A 16,951-nucleotide genomic window follows, 5' to 3' on the forward strand; every position below is an offset into this window, starting at 1 on the left:
ATCATTATCAGCAATAATTTCAATTTATGTTTTATAGTGTTTACCTTATTTACTAATATGACACATATTTAGATACTGTGGAATACTTTATTTTTGCTGGAATTAATTTTCGCTGAAAAGACTTTTTGAGCGTTTCGTATGGAATTTATTTTCACTGTTTTTTGATGAGTTTAATGTGAAATATAGGAAAAAAAGCATATTCGCTGGATTTTATTTTCACGGAATCATTCCTTCAGCAAAAATAGCAAAAATTAATCCCAAGCGAAAATAAAGTATTTTACGGTACTTGCCACTGGAGGTGGTTGTATCTTGCATCTTATTGCTGTATTATTAATGCCGAAAATAGCGAAAAAAAATTCCAAGCGAAAATAAAGTATTCTACAGTAGATTATTCTGCACAATAATTAGTGCTTTTAACCTTCTTTTCATCACAAATTCACAAAATAGTCTTGTTTATAGTCTGCACTTTCCTGCAAAAGATTGGAACAAAATACAAAATTTTCTGAATAAAAACTGAAAATTGACTCAAATGTTGGCTTCAAAATTAGCGTTCATTTCAAGAAATATTGAAGAAAAAAAAAGGGCAGAAAAAATTTGGGTGAGAAAAAAGGTTAAGAACATGCTGAGCTCACCTTTAAGCCAGTTCAAAGCTAACTAAATGTTAAATTACGCTTGGACCGTACTGTGTTTGTTGCATGGGACCCACACCAAACACAATGTGATGACTATTAAAACTTTAAAAAACAACTAATTTTCATTTCATTTCCAAAACTGGACTTTTATAAGCTCATATTTATTCATTTTTCAAGATATCTGATCTTCTATCGTTCTGAATATTCAAGTTGTAAACCGCATCACTTTCACTGCTTGGAACTATCACGATTTGATAAAAAAAGACTTAAAAAAAACTTAAAAGTAAAATTTCACAAAAGTTTCTGACACTCTCAATCTTTGGATTCCAGAAAACTTTTCAATGCTACAAAATTCCATGATTTTGACCAACTTGTGAAACATTTAAAAAAATGTTCTTTCTTGAAATTTAACCTTTTCACCATCAGACTTTCTCGCCCAACTTTGTCTCCCCCTTTTTTTTTTCTTATATTCTTCAATGTTTCTGGAAATGAACCTGAATCGTGAAGCTACCGGGGGGTAACAGACACAATTTGAGTCAATTTTTAGTTTGTTCTCAACAAATTTGTCTATTTTTGACTCAATTCTCTGAAGGAAAGTGCTGACTATAAACATGAATATTTTGTGAATTTGTTGGAAAAGTTAAGCGGTATCAGAGGTGCATTACTTGGGGTTTGCAACTACGGTGACATGATACCAAGATCCCGTTTCAATCTTGCTCTCGCATAAGCGTCCCAACTCAGAAAAATGCGAATGCGCATGCCCGAGGTAACTAGGATACTGGGATGTCCAGGTGGATCAAAATAGCTGCTCACGATATGACGGATTACGATAACTATATTTTCTGTACATTTTCGATGTATTACATTTTTTCACTATGAACGTGGTAGTACACGTTTTATTGTTTTATTACAAACCACCTATGTCATGTCAGAAGGTCGTAGCATCAGTCTCGCTATCTACGAGATGAGACTTGAATGGGATCTTGACATGATGTCACCATACAGTAATATGTGCGTTGCAAACCCCAAGTAATGTACCTCTGGCGATATACAGTATGTTTTTTCTGTGTCTTACCCCCTGGTTGCTGTGAAGCTCGGCTTTGTCATACCATTGCAGTGAATTACAGCCTCTTGTGGGGTTTCTGCACAGCCTGCCTTTCTATACCTATTTTGTCACCATTTCAAATAAATTGTTATCAAGACCTGTGGGCATTATATATTTGGTCCATAATAAAGAACCAACATTTTGGCGGAAATGATAATGGCATTCAGAGGGAGAGAGTTAGTTCATGAGAAATTGATAAAAAAAATAAATTCATTCTAATGTATTGTGTGATATACAAAAACATTCCAAGAAACAAAAGTTTAGAATTATAAATTTTATTATTCATTTAAATATACCCACCACCCCTGTTATGCACAAAGTGGAATAGTCTGCACCTACATAACAATAGGACCACAACATCTATAACAGAATTTTGGGTGAGTGTGCTACATAAATGTGAAAAAAACATTTACTCCCAAAGCTATAAACCTTGCTGTAATGTTATATTTTTGAAGATTTTTTATTAAATTTTCACAAGATGTTTTTAATGTTAATCATTAAAATTTGTTTTTGAAATTCTCTGTTCATAGAGAAGAAAATAAAACTTGTTTTCTATGTTGTACATAATTTTTAATGTGTTTGGAGCATTTGTTTAGTATGTGTAGGTCTTTAACCTTTTGAGCGCCAATGTCAACCATTGTCACAAATTTTATTAAACCCACTTTTTTTTTATAATTTTACCAAAATTTTGATAAAGACTTGAAGCCAATTATGTTCATTTGGTCCAAGTTATTTGAAATAAATATTGAAAAATACATAAAAAAAAAAATGTTGCCACACAAAAGGTTAAACAGGACATACTTTACATAAAGTGGCAAAATTGATCAATACAATGTATTTGACATCCCCTGGAAATTTGCTCGAGACTTGTATTTTTATTTCATCATAATTAAGGTAACAACGAATGAAACTGCTACTAGTAATTGGTATCAAAAGCCCCATTTCTTGGGAGGTCTTCACCTGCTTTTGAATTTCACAGGTCTCTAAATGCCCCTTGAATTACACTTTCCGGATTCTAAATAGTAATTTCATTGGCATTAAAATGGTATTAAAAATTCTCGTAATGGCTGCAGGAACCCTGAGTCCATAGGTTGAGGGCAGTATACAGCCTATGGGTGTCTCAAAATTGGTGAAAGCTGCTAGGACTAAAAAATTACCAAGAACTACAATTACTGTAAAATACTTTATTTCCGCTTGGAATTTATTTTCGCTATTTTCGCTGAAGGAAAATAAAATCCAGCAAATATACTTTTTTTCCTATATTTTACATTCAACTCATTAAAAATCAGTGAAAATAAATTCCATACAAAACACCCATAAAGTTTTTTCAGCGAAAATTAATTCCAACTAAAATAAAGTATTCCACAGTACCTATTATACTGGCTAGCTATGGTTATCAATGTATTAGATCTAATGTAATCTAGTATAATTAAATATACTTTCTAAATTACTTAATCTTGAATCTAGCTTATCTAATATCACAGAAATGAATAGTAATGAAAAAAGTTACTTAGTTCTAAATATGTTAGTATTTAAATTCAGGTTATTTCATTTTTTGAGAGGGGTGTTTGGCTTATTTACTGAGGGGAGTTGGTAACTTGTGTTTGATGTCCTGCAGCAGTTCTTGAGGTGTGTACATTGATTGCTTGTCAATGATTGCTTTGCCGGCGACGATGACTTGTACAATGTTGCGATCGTCCCCTGCAAATAAAATGGGTAAAGATTAAGAAACGTCTGTGTTGACTAGCAGCACTTCCCACAGAGAGTATGTAATGGAATATGCTGTTCTAAATATGTACAGGTCTAAGTTTTCATGTCTGATAACGAATGCAGTTTACTGATTGGCCCTGGATCGCATTCTGCTGTGATAACATTGCCGTAAGTTGTTTTATTAATAGGAACACATTGCCATCCCTGGCAGCATAGTGGTTGTTACATCAGACTTGTGATTGGCAAACCAAAGTCCAAATGCTAGGCTAAACGTCAAAAAGGTTGACCCCCTACCCAAGGTGAGTGTTCCACAGACTTAATGGAAAGCTAAGAGATTCATTCACTGATGAATGTGACTTTGGGGGAACCTTGGTTAAGGTCTGCAGGTGATAGTGTTCGACCGAGCCTGGTTGACGCCAGGATAGCGCATTAAATTGCTGCACAGCCCTGTCATGTATTCCCAAACGTGAATATAACTTCTGTGGCAAAAATGCACTATCAATATGTGTCAGCACTAGCACTTGCAATTTGTACATAGAAAAAAAAGTCAGGAGAGACAACAGTGACATTCAATGTTTGAAACTGTTGCCTGGCACAAAAAATATTTAACAAAAAAAAAAATAGGAACACATTCATGCATATGTACAAGAAAAGCAAACACCATCATTTACCTTTGGATGTGAATGATTCGTCACAGTGCATGTATGCAAAATCTGAACAAGTGCCTTCATTTGCTCTACCGGTACTTAACATTTTTCACTAATAGTGAAATCATTTTTATATGCTGAGGGTATTTGCGATGATAACATTTTTATGAAAGTGTCTTTGTCTAAAACTCTCTGCTAAACATTTTTTCTTGATTGAAATTACTCTCTTAAGAACAGGTGTACATTAAAAACAGTTATATTATTGTGGTTTGATGATTTAGGAATGGTAAAAGGAGTGTTTTTCTTCTTCTAGTTCTTGTGATTTTTATTGATAGTCTTTTACGTTATTTAAATGCGCATAGAGCTCATTTTAGGAGAATATGCGCATGCTAAGTCCTCTAAATTCCCAGAAAAAGTATGAAATACAGAAGTATGATCTATCACAAGGTCAGAGGTCACCTTGTTATCATTCATATTCTAATGTTTGTCCTAGAATGTATTATCTTATGTGATCATATCATCATATTTTGGTGAATTCTCATTCTTTTGCCATGAAATTCATTATAATTTCAAGTCTACTACAAAATTATCCCAAAACTTCCCCTATTGGCATGGAATAGTTGGCAAGGTACACAGCACAGAAAAACCAAATGAATCTGATTACATATGCACGTCAATTAATATTGACAAACTTACCAGTGAGAAGAAATTTGCATACTGTATCCTGCAAAATATAATAAATATTGAAATAATAAATATTATTATACATCTGTCATGGTAATACCATAAGTTATAGCGTGTCATAATTTTGCGGTATTTTACGGGGTTTTCTCATCCTACCATATAAGGAAATGCAAATTCCAAGTATGGAATAATTACATGCGTAAGTGTCCTCTAATAATAAAAACAAACATGACTGCCACCAGGGTTTGACAGGACTCCACACACAAGAGTTCGCTGATTCTTTTCTAAACTTTTTGGATTCCTGCATTCCCATGATGTATGCTTGGACAGAAAAGATGCATAATAATAAGGTTACTACGAGGATACCTAAAGTATGCGCTCAGACAGTACACTATCACATCGACCTCTGCTGCGTGTTGGTCGATACTCTCGCTGTACTGTCTTGGTGCATACTTTGAGGTATCCTCGTAATAACCTCATATTATTATTCATCTGGCGGTAAATAGAGCAGTATGTTTCAAACACTTTTAGTTTGTATTTGAAACTGAATTTACAAAAGTGAGATAAGACATTGACACATTTATGATCACCATGCCTTCGCCAGACAAGGGTCACTCAGCCATAACTACTCCATTATACTTGCAGATCCTGTTCAGTGAGTGTAATGTAATTTGACATCCAATCATTTTGTTTTATGTCCATAATTGCTATCGGTATATCATCGAATAAGTCTTTCCTGTATGTTTCAGAGGTGTATCCAATCACATCCATGAATTTGACATGATGGCATGTATTCCTAATTTTCATATCATATATATCCAATTTAATGAAACAAGTCAAGTTTATTTTTTCTGAAAACCATTCTTGGATAATTATGGGGAGTTGACGTCAGAATTTCTAATTTCAGGAGGAGGTAATAACAAAATAATTTGTACTAGATTATTGTTTACTGTAAAATTGATGACACCCCCCCCCCCCAGTTTCTAATGGTCTACCTCTTATGCAAGTTTGCAATGTGTTTATACAAACGACTCGTACCTCTGCTGTAGGTGGGCATTCATCTACTTCCTTGAAGACATCGATGACACTGTGTTTCGTATTGACGTCAATCAAAAGTGCGTCAAGCTCTTTACCTGGTTCAAAGTTACCGATCTTATTGTCAATTCCTAGAACTAGAATTGAAAAAAGATGACTTTAATTTAACACATACAATACCATAAAAGCTGGGACATTGAGCAGAAACATCTCAAGATGTACTCTCAGTACTACAAATGCTTTTCCTTTATCTTTATAAATATTCATAAATTTCAATAGCAGTTGAATCCAACCAACCAGTCAACGAGCATAGTGCACAACAATATTTGATAACAGTCCAGTGTTATTCAATCAGCCAAGAGAAACCTCTTGTTTCAGTTTGAATTATGAAATTTAAAAATATTTATAAAGATGAAGGGAATGCCTATGTTGCGCCAAGAGTACACAAAGTAGTTCTTTCACTGTATCATTCACTTACATTAGTATTTTTAAAAATGTCTGTTTGTGGGATGTTGTGATCATCTCACAATTTGCGTGACTTCTTCAATTCTCGTGAGATCTTCATGCCATATCACATTGCTTGCATAACCTCATCTTATAAAGCTTTGAAACGACTCATTTTAACCAAAAAAAACTCTGATTTATCAAAGTGTATGCACTTCTAAGAGCACAAATACGATGAGCATGCTACAAGAACAGTGCATATCAAAAGTGAGTTTTATTAATGCATGTGAACATTTTTTTAAATTCAGTTTAAATTCTAACATCGCAATGAGCTTACCCTGGCTGCCACCCAGCGTGGCCAACATGAACGCTTCTTCCAATGTAACACTTTCGTAGTCTTGGCTTTTCTGAAAAGATAATGCCTTGGACGCCATCACAGTGTTACGAATCGTCTCCAATAGTGATGAGTTGTAACCGCCACCAACATCTATACATGAAAGAAATATAGATTATTGAGAGCACTGATCTAGAACATAATAATATTAATAAGGGATAGACCATTAGTGGTGAGGGGGGGCACTATATATACACCAGGATCACATACTCAACTAAAAATTTGTTCACAGTCATAGCATAATAGCAATCTGATTAAAGCATTGTTTACAAACAAGCGTCTACCCATGAGCCTTTGTGTGTTGTTATCGTCACTTGGAACTCAATTCGCTCGTGTGCGAAGGTGACGACCCTCCCGCTTTAAAATCTAATATAGATATAGGATCTATTTTTTTTTAATTCGTATATTTTTTTTATTGTTATTTTTGTTTATTTGTCACTGATTTTTCGGTTTTGGTGGTCATTGTGCAGGCATGTTTGCATTTCAAACAAAGAATGTATTTTACATTCTTTGTGTATATCTATATGTGTAACACATATCGCGTAACGTAGAATACTTTATTGTAGCTAGACTTAATTTTCGCTGAAACGACTTTTTGAGTGTTTTGTATGGAATTTATTTTCACTGATTTCTGAAAAGTTGAATGTAAAATATAGGAAAAAAGGTATATTCACTTGATTTGATTTTCACTGAATCATTCCTTCAGCAAAAATAGCAAAAATTAATCCCAAGCGAAAATAAAATATTTTACAGTACTTGCCACTGGAGGTGGTTGTATCTTGCATCTTATTGCTTTATTATTAATGCATGTGTTTATGTGTATTGTTAGACTTTACATTAATTTCACTGGGAAGATTGTTTTGTAGATTTTTTTTAGATTTTTTACTGTTTTTGGCTGCAATCTGTCTACTGTAGTATACTTTATTTTAGCTGGAATTAATTTTCGCTGAAAAGGCTTTTTGGGTGTTTTGTTTTGAATTTATTTTTACTGATTTTTGACAAGTTGAAATGTGAAACATAGGAAAAAAAGGTATATTCGCTGGATTTTATTTTCACTGAATCATTCCTTCAGCGAAAATAGCGAAAAATAAATTCCAAGCGAAAATAAAGTATTTTATAGTATCAAACAGAGCGCAGCAATGAATACTGCCCTCTAATGTCAATAGAAGTAAATATTTTATTCCAAATTTACAATACAAGAGAAGCAAATAATGGTACAATTTTTGTTTGTTTGTTTTTTGAGAGTGGGGGGGTGAGGGGCTGGCTAACATCTTGATTTTTGTCATTATTTATTACGCAATAAAATAAGTTGCAAGTTTGTTGAAAATATAAGGACAAATTTGTGCAGAATGTTTTGTCAATATTTTAGCAGGAAAATTATGGTGGTCAATAGGTCAGTGACCTCGCAGTATACAGGTCAGTGACCTCGCAGTATAGAATCATGACATTTTTGAAGAGTAAACATATTTTTTTGGTGTTGTGACACACTATTTTTTCTTTTTTTGTTTTGTATTTTTACAATAATCAGGCAAATATCAGACCAGAATCATTTTTTTGGGAGCTGTAAATTTTGTTGTAGTTTGACAAAAGCCATGTCTTAAAAGCACTTTGAGATAAATTTCAAATCTTGTACGAGCTACTGAGCATGTACGCGCAATGCATTGTGGGAGAAAAAATCCTATTATATAAAATGGAAATACCTATCCCACCAGAATGTTACTAAATTATAAATGTCATTTTTATTGAAATTTTGGGATTAATAATACATAAAATTTTGAGATACTGTAATACCCGAGTAATACTGAAAGTATGAATACAATCATCTTCTATTCTCACAAAACCTTTTAGTGCCAAAGTCAATTTTTGTTGCCTTTTCGCAATTTTAAATTTGTTTTTTGAAATTTAGATTAAACCAATCTAGCCAATAGGAAACCGCATATATTTAATTTAAAATTCTCACAAAATTGAAAAAAAAATATATTCTAGTATATATATATATATATATATATTACAGAAACATTTTTGGAGGAAAAATTGTGGCACTCCAAGAAAACAATTCAGCGATTTTCCCTGAATCAAGAAATTCATGAACTTTGACCACACGAGAAATTAAAAGAAGTTTACAGTGCAACATCCATACCTGTTCCTAGTCCGACTTTAACTCCACTCTCAATCAGATTTCTGACATCACAAACTCCACAATACAAACTGAAAAATGAACAGTTGGTGTTACTATATTTTTAACTACCGTACATACGGTACAAACATTTTCACCTTACACCCAATCGATATCAATATTGATTGAGCCTTTTTGGCGTTATTTATACCATTAGGTCACTGACCATTAAAAATGATTTCTGTTCCTGTATACTTACGATAAATTTGATGCAGGACAATGCACCACGCCCGCACAGTTACGTTTTACAATTGCTATGTCATCATCGGATAAAAATACACAGTTTGCTATCGTCTGTAATAAATTAAAAAGAATAACGCTTTATCTGAATGAGTGTTTTGGGGGTAAGTAGAGCACTGCAATTCAATTCCAAAAACACAAATTTAATTGCATGATATTTTCATGTAAAGGGTTTGTGGGTAAGGGATGACGTCAAAAGATCGATGTCGGATAAAAAACTTAATTCCTTTAGTTTTTTTCCAAACCCCCTTACCCCGCACTGGAACTTAATTGATAAATATTGATCATGGCGTCAGACTACATTCACCATTAAATACAAATTGATAATCTGACAGTAGTATTGCGTAGCAGTTGGTTGTCGGGTGGGTGTAAAAAGATTTTACAAATGCACCTCATTTGACGCACAGATTTACACTCGAACCAAACCATTTTCTCGTCTTGGATGTTTTTTTTTTTCCTTTTCGGTTATTTCTGTCCATGATTGGATAGAAAAAAACGAACTACAAATACTCCAAGATTTTTTTGACTTCATTAAAAAATAAAATCGTTTTTGTAGGATGGAAACTTTTTGAGGTGAAAACCCCCCACCCCCAAACTAAAGGAAATAAGTTTTTTATCCGACATCGATCTTTTGACGTTGTCCCTAAACAAACAATTATCAATATGTTGAGTTCGGTGTATGGGACCCACATTGATCCAGTTCAACGATCTTCACTGTTTAAAATGTGGAAAACAAAATTTGAATTTTACTTTCTTCAGCAGGAATAAATATTTATGACTGGTAACATTTTCAATTGCTGAAACAATCAAAACAATGTCAAAATGCTATCTACCTTCCTTAGTACGCCATAACGATTTAATAGTTCAAAACCACTACTACACTTGCGGCCATGGATACGGACAGCATCATCATCATCGGATTCATCTAGTGATAGAGATATCTGAAATCAATCACAATGCATGATGGGTACATACCAGTTTAATTTGCGGGAGAAAAATTTTCTGTGAATGTCAGTAAAAATCATGAAAAGCAGTTGAAAATCTAATCAACTTTTGTGATTTTTTTTGTTTTGAGAATGCTATAAAAATCCTCAAATCAAAAATTAAGTGCTTTATAGAACGTTGACAAATTTCCTGTAATTTTCTAATATGTTACAGCTTCTCCATTGGCCAGAATAATATCCAATAGAAACACTTGTTACATACCTGCATGGAAATCTCGTTTATTCGCATAGAATCATACAATCCATTCATCAATTCTGGTGTGACAGTGGTCAGCGCTGAGGGCGATATAATCGGTGTAATCAAGGGAGACTTTTTTTGTTTGACGTCATAGAGAAACCTTGAAAGAACAAATAAACTGTTAGGATGTACCAGTTAAAGGGCGGTAGTCGTTGTGCCGTGTCCTGTTCGATATGGGACTCATAGCGACGTATACAACGCGTGTAAAATACATAATAGTAGTTTATAAATAAATAAACGCTGCTCGGACTGATAAATATGATATATAGAAGATAATATTTGGTAATCGTAATCCTAAATAACTATTAAAATCTGCGTGACTGCCAACGCGCTTTAAACACTTCATTGGAACGCACATCGAAAAATTAAATTACAGAAAAATAATGTATTTATAAAACATAAAACAACCTAAACATTTAATTAAAAAGGGATTGAAACATTCCTCTGAACAAAGTGAAGAGAATACAGTTGCACATGTTTTTACCTCTCCCTCAGTATCCAATCGTCAACCCCTAAATATATCACTTAGAGTAGGTTTCTCTGCAGTGAATCAAGTCTACAGAAAGGCGTTTATAATGGTTTTTAGTTGACAGCTGACACCACTTTAATGTGTCTTTGCATGTCGGACTGAATGTCGGTACAAGGTACAATGTTGTATAAATAATGCTGTGACAGATATTTTATTTAGATTTAGGGGTCGGTTTGAAATCATAAGGGTTGCCATACGATTTGTTAAAACAAAAAGTACAAGCTAGAAACAGAGGGAAAACAAATTGCACGCTAGGAAAAAATGTTGGCATATTGAAGAAAAAAAGAAGTAAAAATAAACTGATCATATTCGTCAAGTCACACTCCCGTGACATCAAATGGTCGACCCTTAAATACAGTCTCCATCAAACCAGGCTTCTAACTAACAGCGCCCTCTTCTGATCGTCAGTGTCAATGGACGTATTTCTAGACGATACAGAGATGTGTTGTTTTGTTTAATTTTAATTGCAGCTAATAATTCTACATAATTAGGAGTAAGTTACTTTCATCATTTTATATTATTATTTACAAACCTGACCATGATTGAGATGAACGTCATCTAGTCTACACTATTCGACCAGGAATTTCCAGAGGGGTCAGCCATATTAAACACAACAGCCGTTATTTGTCGGTCGTTGCCCTCCATGAAAAATTTGAATAATTTATTTCTTTTTCGTTTTTTTTTTTTATTTAATCGCACATTTAGGGAATATTTACAATATATAACTGCGTAAAACACTGTCAATAAATAAATATACAGAACAAACAGGTGAACAGAAGTGAAAACAATATTTTGAAAACGTATTTTTATATATATCGGGTTATCCAAAATTAAGAAACCGTTACCAGTTGTTTGTTGCTCTCGTTACATATTCAGACGGACGAAACCATTTCAGTTAACCGTCTTTGTCTCGGGGTGGGTGCTCATTCTATGATCGTATAGTGAGAATGGGTCTGCTGACAACGAGAACAACACCTAACGCACCGCCCCTGCAATGCAGTGGGTATGGGTGCAATTTTTGGAACCCCTCCATAAAAGAGAATATTACAATGTTAGATATTAATGTTACTGCATGAAAACACTGATAATAGATAAATATGCAGAACAAATCGGCGAATAGAAATGAAACCTTAATTTAAAATCGTATTTGCATATGTATCGAGTGATCCGAAATTAAGAAACCGTAGACTTGCTTGCAGTCTGTTGCAATTCCGATGAAAAATAAATATAAATTGCGTAAATGAGGGGCGAACGCGAAAGTCATGTGACCGCGATGGCTGACACTGATGGCAAGTCTGTTGGGATTTCGCAGTCACATGACTTTCCCGTTCACCCCTCGTTTACGCAATTTATATTTATTTTTCAAGAATTTTTCATCGGAATTGCAACAGACTGCAAGCAAGTCTAAAGAAACCGTTACCAGTTGTTTGTTGCTCTCGTTACGTATACAGTCGGACGAAACCATTTCAGTTAACCGTCTTTGTCTCGGGGTAGGTGCTCGTTCTATGATCGTATAGTGAGAATGGGTCTGCTGACAACGAGAACAACACCTAACGCACCGCCCCTGCAATGCAGTGGGTATGGGTGCAATTTGTGGAACCCCCATTACAGAGAAAATGAAAATGTCAGATTTTGATTATACCCTACATAAAGTTTCTACCCTACTGTGGTTAACCTACCAGTTCAAATATTATTACGCTTTGTATTCATACAAGAGACATATCGCCTTTAAATAATTGAATCCGTATTTTCAATGAACCCATAGGCCTAAATAAATTAAATACTTTTACAAGTTTTACTATCTATTGTTGACCAAAAGGTAGCCCAATTCTCTCATATATGGTCAGAAGAGAAGTGGCAGTACATGTGTATGAAGAGTATGTTTCACCCACTTTCGCTGTGCAATAGCTAGCGTCACCATGGGCTACTCTATGCCCGACACTGTCGGGGGTCGCGTGAATTACGCCCTCGGTGGCGGCTGTACAGTGTATTGGGCAGTTGGCCGTCGGCTAGGCAAAACCTACGTGACCAGGCCCATTTTGCCACCAAATGTCAAATTTACGTGTTTTACTTACTGTCGGGTTGCCTTCAATGATTCGTTGGTCAGCTCCATGTAAGCATCGTATCCAACTTCGCCACGAATCGTATCGCGATTGCATTTACCAATAAACGCACGCTGGCCAACCTTGTCTTTGAAAAGATGACACACAATGTATTAAATTGTGATTACGTCTTAAACAATGTTGTAATACAATGCAAAAACACAATCAGTATTTGTTGCTATGAACTAAACAAAATACTCAAAGAGCACTAATTATGAAACAATTTTATTGGGGAAATTGTACTAGTAATTATAATAATGTAATAAACTTTATTGATATCGTATCCTTTATAGGATCTTGAGTTAAATTACAAATAAAATAAAATAATAATATAATAATGATGATAATAACAGATATGTCTCGATATTAATATTGTGATTTATTTGGATGGCATTACAGCGTTTACATTACAAGTTTCTATGAATCGCGCCCTCTAGTGCCGAAGTGCGTCTATGATGCAATATATGACATGGAAGTCGTTCAAAGCGTAAATTCTGTTTTTATTTGTAGTCATTCATCCTTGAAGATTACGTATTTAAGAGATTTACCAATATTCTAGATGACGAACATCTACATAACACATAGCTTCGATTTAAACGAAATTGCCTTCACTTTTGACATCGCAGAGCGCTGTCACTAGAGGGCGCGACTTGTAGGAATGTTGTATTGTTGGAGCCAAATTGTTCATTCAATTAGTTCATTCAAACACACTAAATCTCTGGGTCCCTGGCTCAAACATATACAGATTTGGAAGCGGTGTGTTATCATTATGGCATATTGAAGAAACTTTATTTACCGTGAACGGAAAAGAAAAGTTCATTACAATTATTATCGTTTGTTTGTAGCCGCGAATTCGTCTAAGGTTTTTAATTTTTCTTGAAAGAAAAATGGTGAATAATTTTAAGACCCAAATCAAACTCACCAACAATATCCCATAGCTCGATTGCCGCCTCGGCATGTATACCGCTTCGGTAACAGGCTGTGGTGATGCCGTTCTTCACGTTCCGATCCTAAAACGTGCAAACAGTCGTGTGAGGGCGTTTCTGATATACAGTAAATACAGCAATCTAATATGAATATCGCCACCACACGGCAAAACATAATAAATATTCAATTGTGAAAAATAGATAATTCGTACATACCACTGCTTTTGTGAAAACTTTTTTGGCGAATTTCGGATCGTGATACCTAGTTTCTAAGGGCCAGCAACGTGACTTGACAACATCCCAGTACGGCAAGGCCACGGACGTACCGGACAGTGGATACAGCATCACGTTATTATGGACGTCCACTAAACCAGGCATCATAAACTGACTGAAATGAAACTAACATAATATCAACATATTGCGCGCACTCGTATGTAGGGTTCGTGGACGTCGTCAGATCCGCCATCTTGTTCATCCTCGTTCGCGGCTTGCCGTATTATAATAACTAAAACAGCCACTCTCCCATATATGTATCTATTACACAGCTTCTTAACAGGTATTTTCACAACATTCAGAAAACAAAAGCGGTTGTTTGGGATAACTTAGAGCGAACATGTTTCAAGCACTAGTTACCACCAAACTGCGCATAAAACAGTTTTAGAGATTTGCTAAATAAACAAAAAAACAGATTTACGCTCAAGCTTATAAACTTGAACAAATGTGAAAACTATGCATCACCCTTCATGTGCATGACTAAAATGGAATTTAACGAGAATCTTAACGATTTGCTTTATAGCGCCCTCGTCGACAAAAAAATCTCTTACCCTTCTGTCATCTGCTGTACATGCTTTGAATGGAGTCCATATTTTTTCAATAATTCTTTCAAACGGTCTTTTGGTTGGAAGAATAAAATCTGATTTATAAAAGGAATAAAATTGTTAATATGAAAAGAACAAATCGTGAAACGTTTGGGAGATTTAATAAAATTTTCATACAAGTATTATTATGACCACAAACCCGTTCTTTTTTTTTTGTTTCAAGTTTTTTTTTTATTTTTTAAAAATAAATATTTATAAATTTCAATTGCAATTTATTCAATTAACCAAATAAAGAGCACAGTTCGCAAAGACGCCATAACTTTAGCGGATGGATATTTCTCTAAGTTTAACATGTAATGTGTGAGCTGATTCACTCACATAAATAAGCCATGTCACGTGGGCATCCATGAAATATTTGAAAATGTTCAAATCCTATTTTATCGGTCAATAGAAACCTTTATTTTCAGTTTGAATACAAAATTTATAAATATTTAGAAAAGAAGAACAAACAAACAAGAGTACGGGTTCGTAGCTGTGATAGTAAACACATCTACTTTATGAGTTTGGTATGACTAGGTGGAAGGTATTCTCGATCTGGTAAACTAATATTGATTATACTGGCAGCACAACAAACCCTCGTCTATGCCACGGATATTTATGCCCCTCAATTTCAGGATCGCGATGGGAGTGCACCGAGGCCAAGGCGAGGTTAATATCCAAATAATATCGTTTAATTACTAATAGTTCTTTCCAACGTGATAACACAATGTTCATTTGGAAAGTTCTCTCCCATAATGCAATTGACGCATGCTCAGCAGTGAACATTTGAATTCAGGAGTAATGACCAGAGGAGAATGTAGTAGCGAGCGTTTCCCAGATCTGAACTATACGTATTTATCAGAGACCGATATTTGTTATCACACTTGCATATGCTGGTTGGCAAATATATGTAAACATATGACGTCACAGTGCATTGGTTCCATCCGTCACAAACGCCTGGTATTCGTATGTAAATCACGTCGTTATTTAAACTGCGCAAATAAGCTGCAATACGTGTCAACATGAATAATCATATATATAGGACATTTTAATAACTACAATAACAGTGTTCAGAGCAAATTTTCCGCGGTTACGATTTTCACAAAAACAAATACTAGTACTGCGGCTAAAATTAAATGGACCGTATCAGTGCTACGAACGGATCCCAGGAATGTGAATATTCTAAACGGTCGGGTGGCCCATGAAGGGAACACACAATGCGATAAGGGTGTTACGTAATAATGCAAGCAGATATTCACACATCGATGGCAGCTCTAATAAATCACGTCAAGTCTCCTGAAGCGGACTATATTTGAAATAGTTTTCAATTTACAGCATATCACAGAAGGTCTTGCGTTCTGATTTCGTGCTTGCTTGATTTTGTTAAATAACCCCCTCACCCACCCAAGCAGAATTATTGGTTCTGCCCTTATTACATTCATACTTCAATGGTAAGCACACGTAGTTATACAAAACTAACAACGGTATATTACATCGTGCTAGCCGCGTTCATTCCATGATGTGATCTCAATCGACCGCGCATTTTTGCAAATGAATCGTACTATCATAAAAATATAACTTTTAAGTATAGTTAACAGAGAAATTGAACCAAAACGACGATAAACACGCACTGAAGCAAGTAGTAGTGTTGACAAATGCTGCAAAGAGGCGAACACGTAATTGCATTCATTGATAGCAACGCAGCACACGGCTGTTACGCCAATGAAGCGACACCCTGCCATAACGTACCTTGCCATCTTTAACGCCCAGGGCGTAGTCCGTCACTACATCCATCGGTTTATCGTCCGTGGCATGGACAAAGTTACCACAATACACATGGGAGGACATATTGGTCGCTAACTATAGTACTTCCCGGGTTGCTGAAGCGAGAATTCACGATATACCACAAACCACCTGTTGCACCGAGTCGTCTGCAGTACGTTGGCTTTCGTAGAAACTGGCGTATTTTTCTGAGCCACGAATCGCTGTCTCGCACCTCCTATACTTGGATAGTCTTGTCGCGTTATAATAATTCTATTTTAATAACCACTATACACTCTGCACTAATTCATCATATTATATATGGGCCATACAAAACATAATTCTTGTTTAACTTTCTTTTTATAATTATGCAACTCATAAACGTAACACGGGAAAATGAACATGCGCAACTTTTGGAAACGCGGTACTGGGTGTATATGAACTGCGTTTTCAAATAAAAAATAAAA

The 16,951-nt window shown here is 35.0% G+C and overlaps 1 protein-coding gene and 2 non-coding genes across 3 annotated transcripts; 2 read left to right on the forward strand and 1 right to left on the reverse strand.

Annotated features, from left to right (window-relative positions):
• Nucleotides 1-2,906: 2,906 nt before the first annotated feature.
• LOC100369628 (guanine deaminase-like) lies at nucleotides 2,907-16,744 on the reverse strand. The gene is made up of 13 exons (XM_085494178.1): nucleotides 16,473-16,744; nucleotides 14,691-14,779; nucleotides 14,083-14,254; nucleotides 13,863-13,950; nucleotides 12,914-13,028; nucleotides 10,274-10,409; nucleotides 9,901-10,008; nucleotides 9,027-9,121; nucleotides 8,792-8,859; nucleotides 6,595-6,744; nucleotides 5,817-5,950; nucleotides 4,791-4,818; nucleotides 2,907-3,438 (listed from the first exon to the last, which is right to left on the reverse strand). Exons 1-13 carry the CDS (start codon nucleotides 16,569-16,571, stop codon nucleotides 3,311-3,313), a joined length of 1,410 nt encoding a protein of 469 aa, XP_085350304.1. The 5' UTR covers nucleotides 16,572-16,744; the 3' UTR covers nucleotides 2,907-3,310.
• Nucleotides 11,737-11,864, forward strand: LOC146730104 (U4atac minor spliceosomal RNA). Its single transcript, XR_014927994.1, has one exon. It is a non-coding gene; the product is annotated as a U4atac minor spliceosomal RNA (small nuclear RNA).
• Nucleotides 12,312-12,439, forward strand: LOC144356514 (U4atac minor spliceosomal RNA). Its single transcript, XR_013421442.1, has one exon. It is a non-coding gene; the product is annotated as a U4atac minor spliceosomal RNA (small nuclear RNA).
• Nucleotides 16,745-16,951: the final 207 nt, after the last annotated feature.

Source organism: Saccoglossus kowalevskii, chromosome 20, assembly GCF_978046115.1.
Source record: "Saccoglossus kowalevskii chromosome 20, keSacKowa6.1, whole genome shotgun sequence".
Classification (NCBI taxonomy): Eukaryota; Metazoa; Hemichordata; class Enteropneusta; family Harrimaniidae; genus Saccoglossus; species Saccoglossus kowalevskii.

What these genes read in the sequence shown, in the direction of transcription:
- LOC100369628 (XM_085494178.1), bottom strand. Translation starts at nt 16,571, where the DNA reads ATGTCCTCCCATGTGTATTGTGGTAACTTTGTCCATGCCACGGACGAT. An exon ending in CGAGCTATGGGATATTGTTG is followed by an intron (nt 13,029 to 13,862) that starts GTGAGTTTGATT and finishes ATCTTTTCAAAG; the next exon opens with ACAAGGTTGGCCAGCGTGCG. An exon ending in TCATTGAAGGCAACCCGACA is followed by an intron (nt 10,410 to 12,913) that starts GTAAGTAAAACA and finishes TGTTCTTTCAAG; the next exon opens with GTTTCTCTATGACGTCAAAC.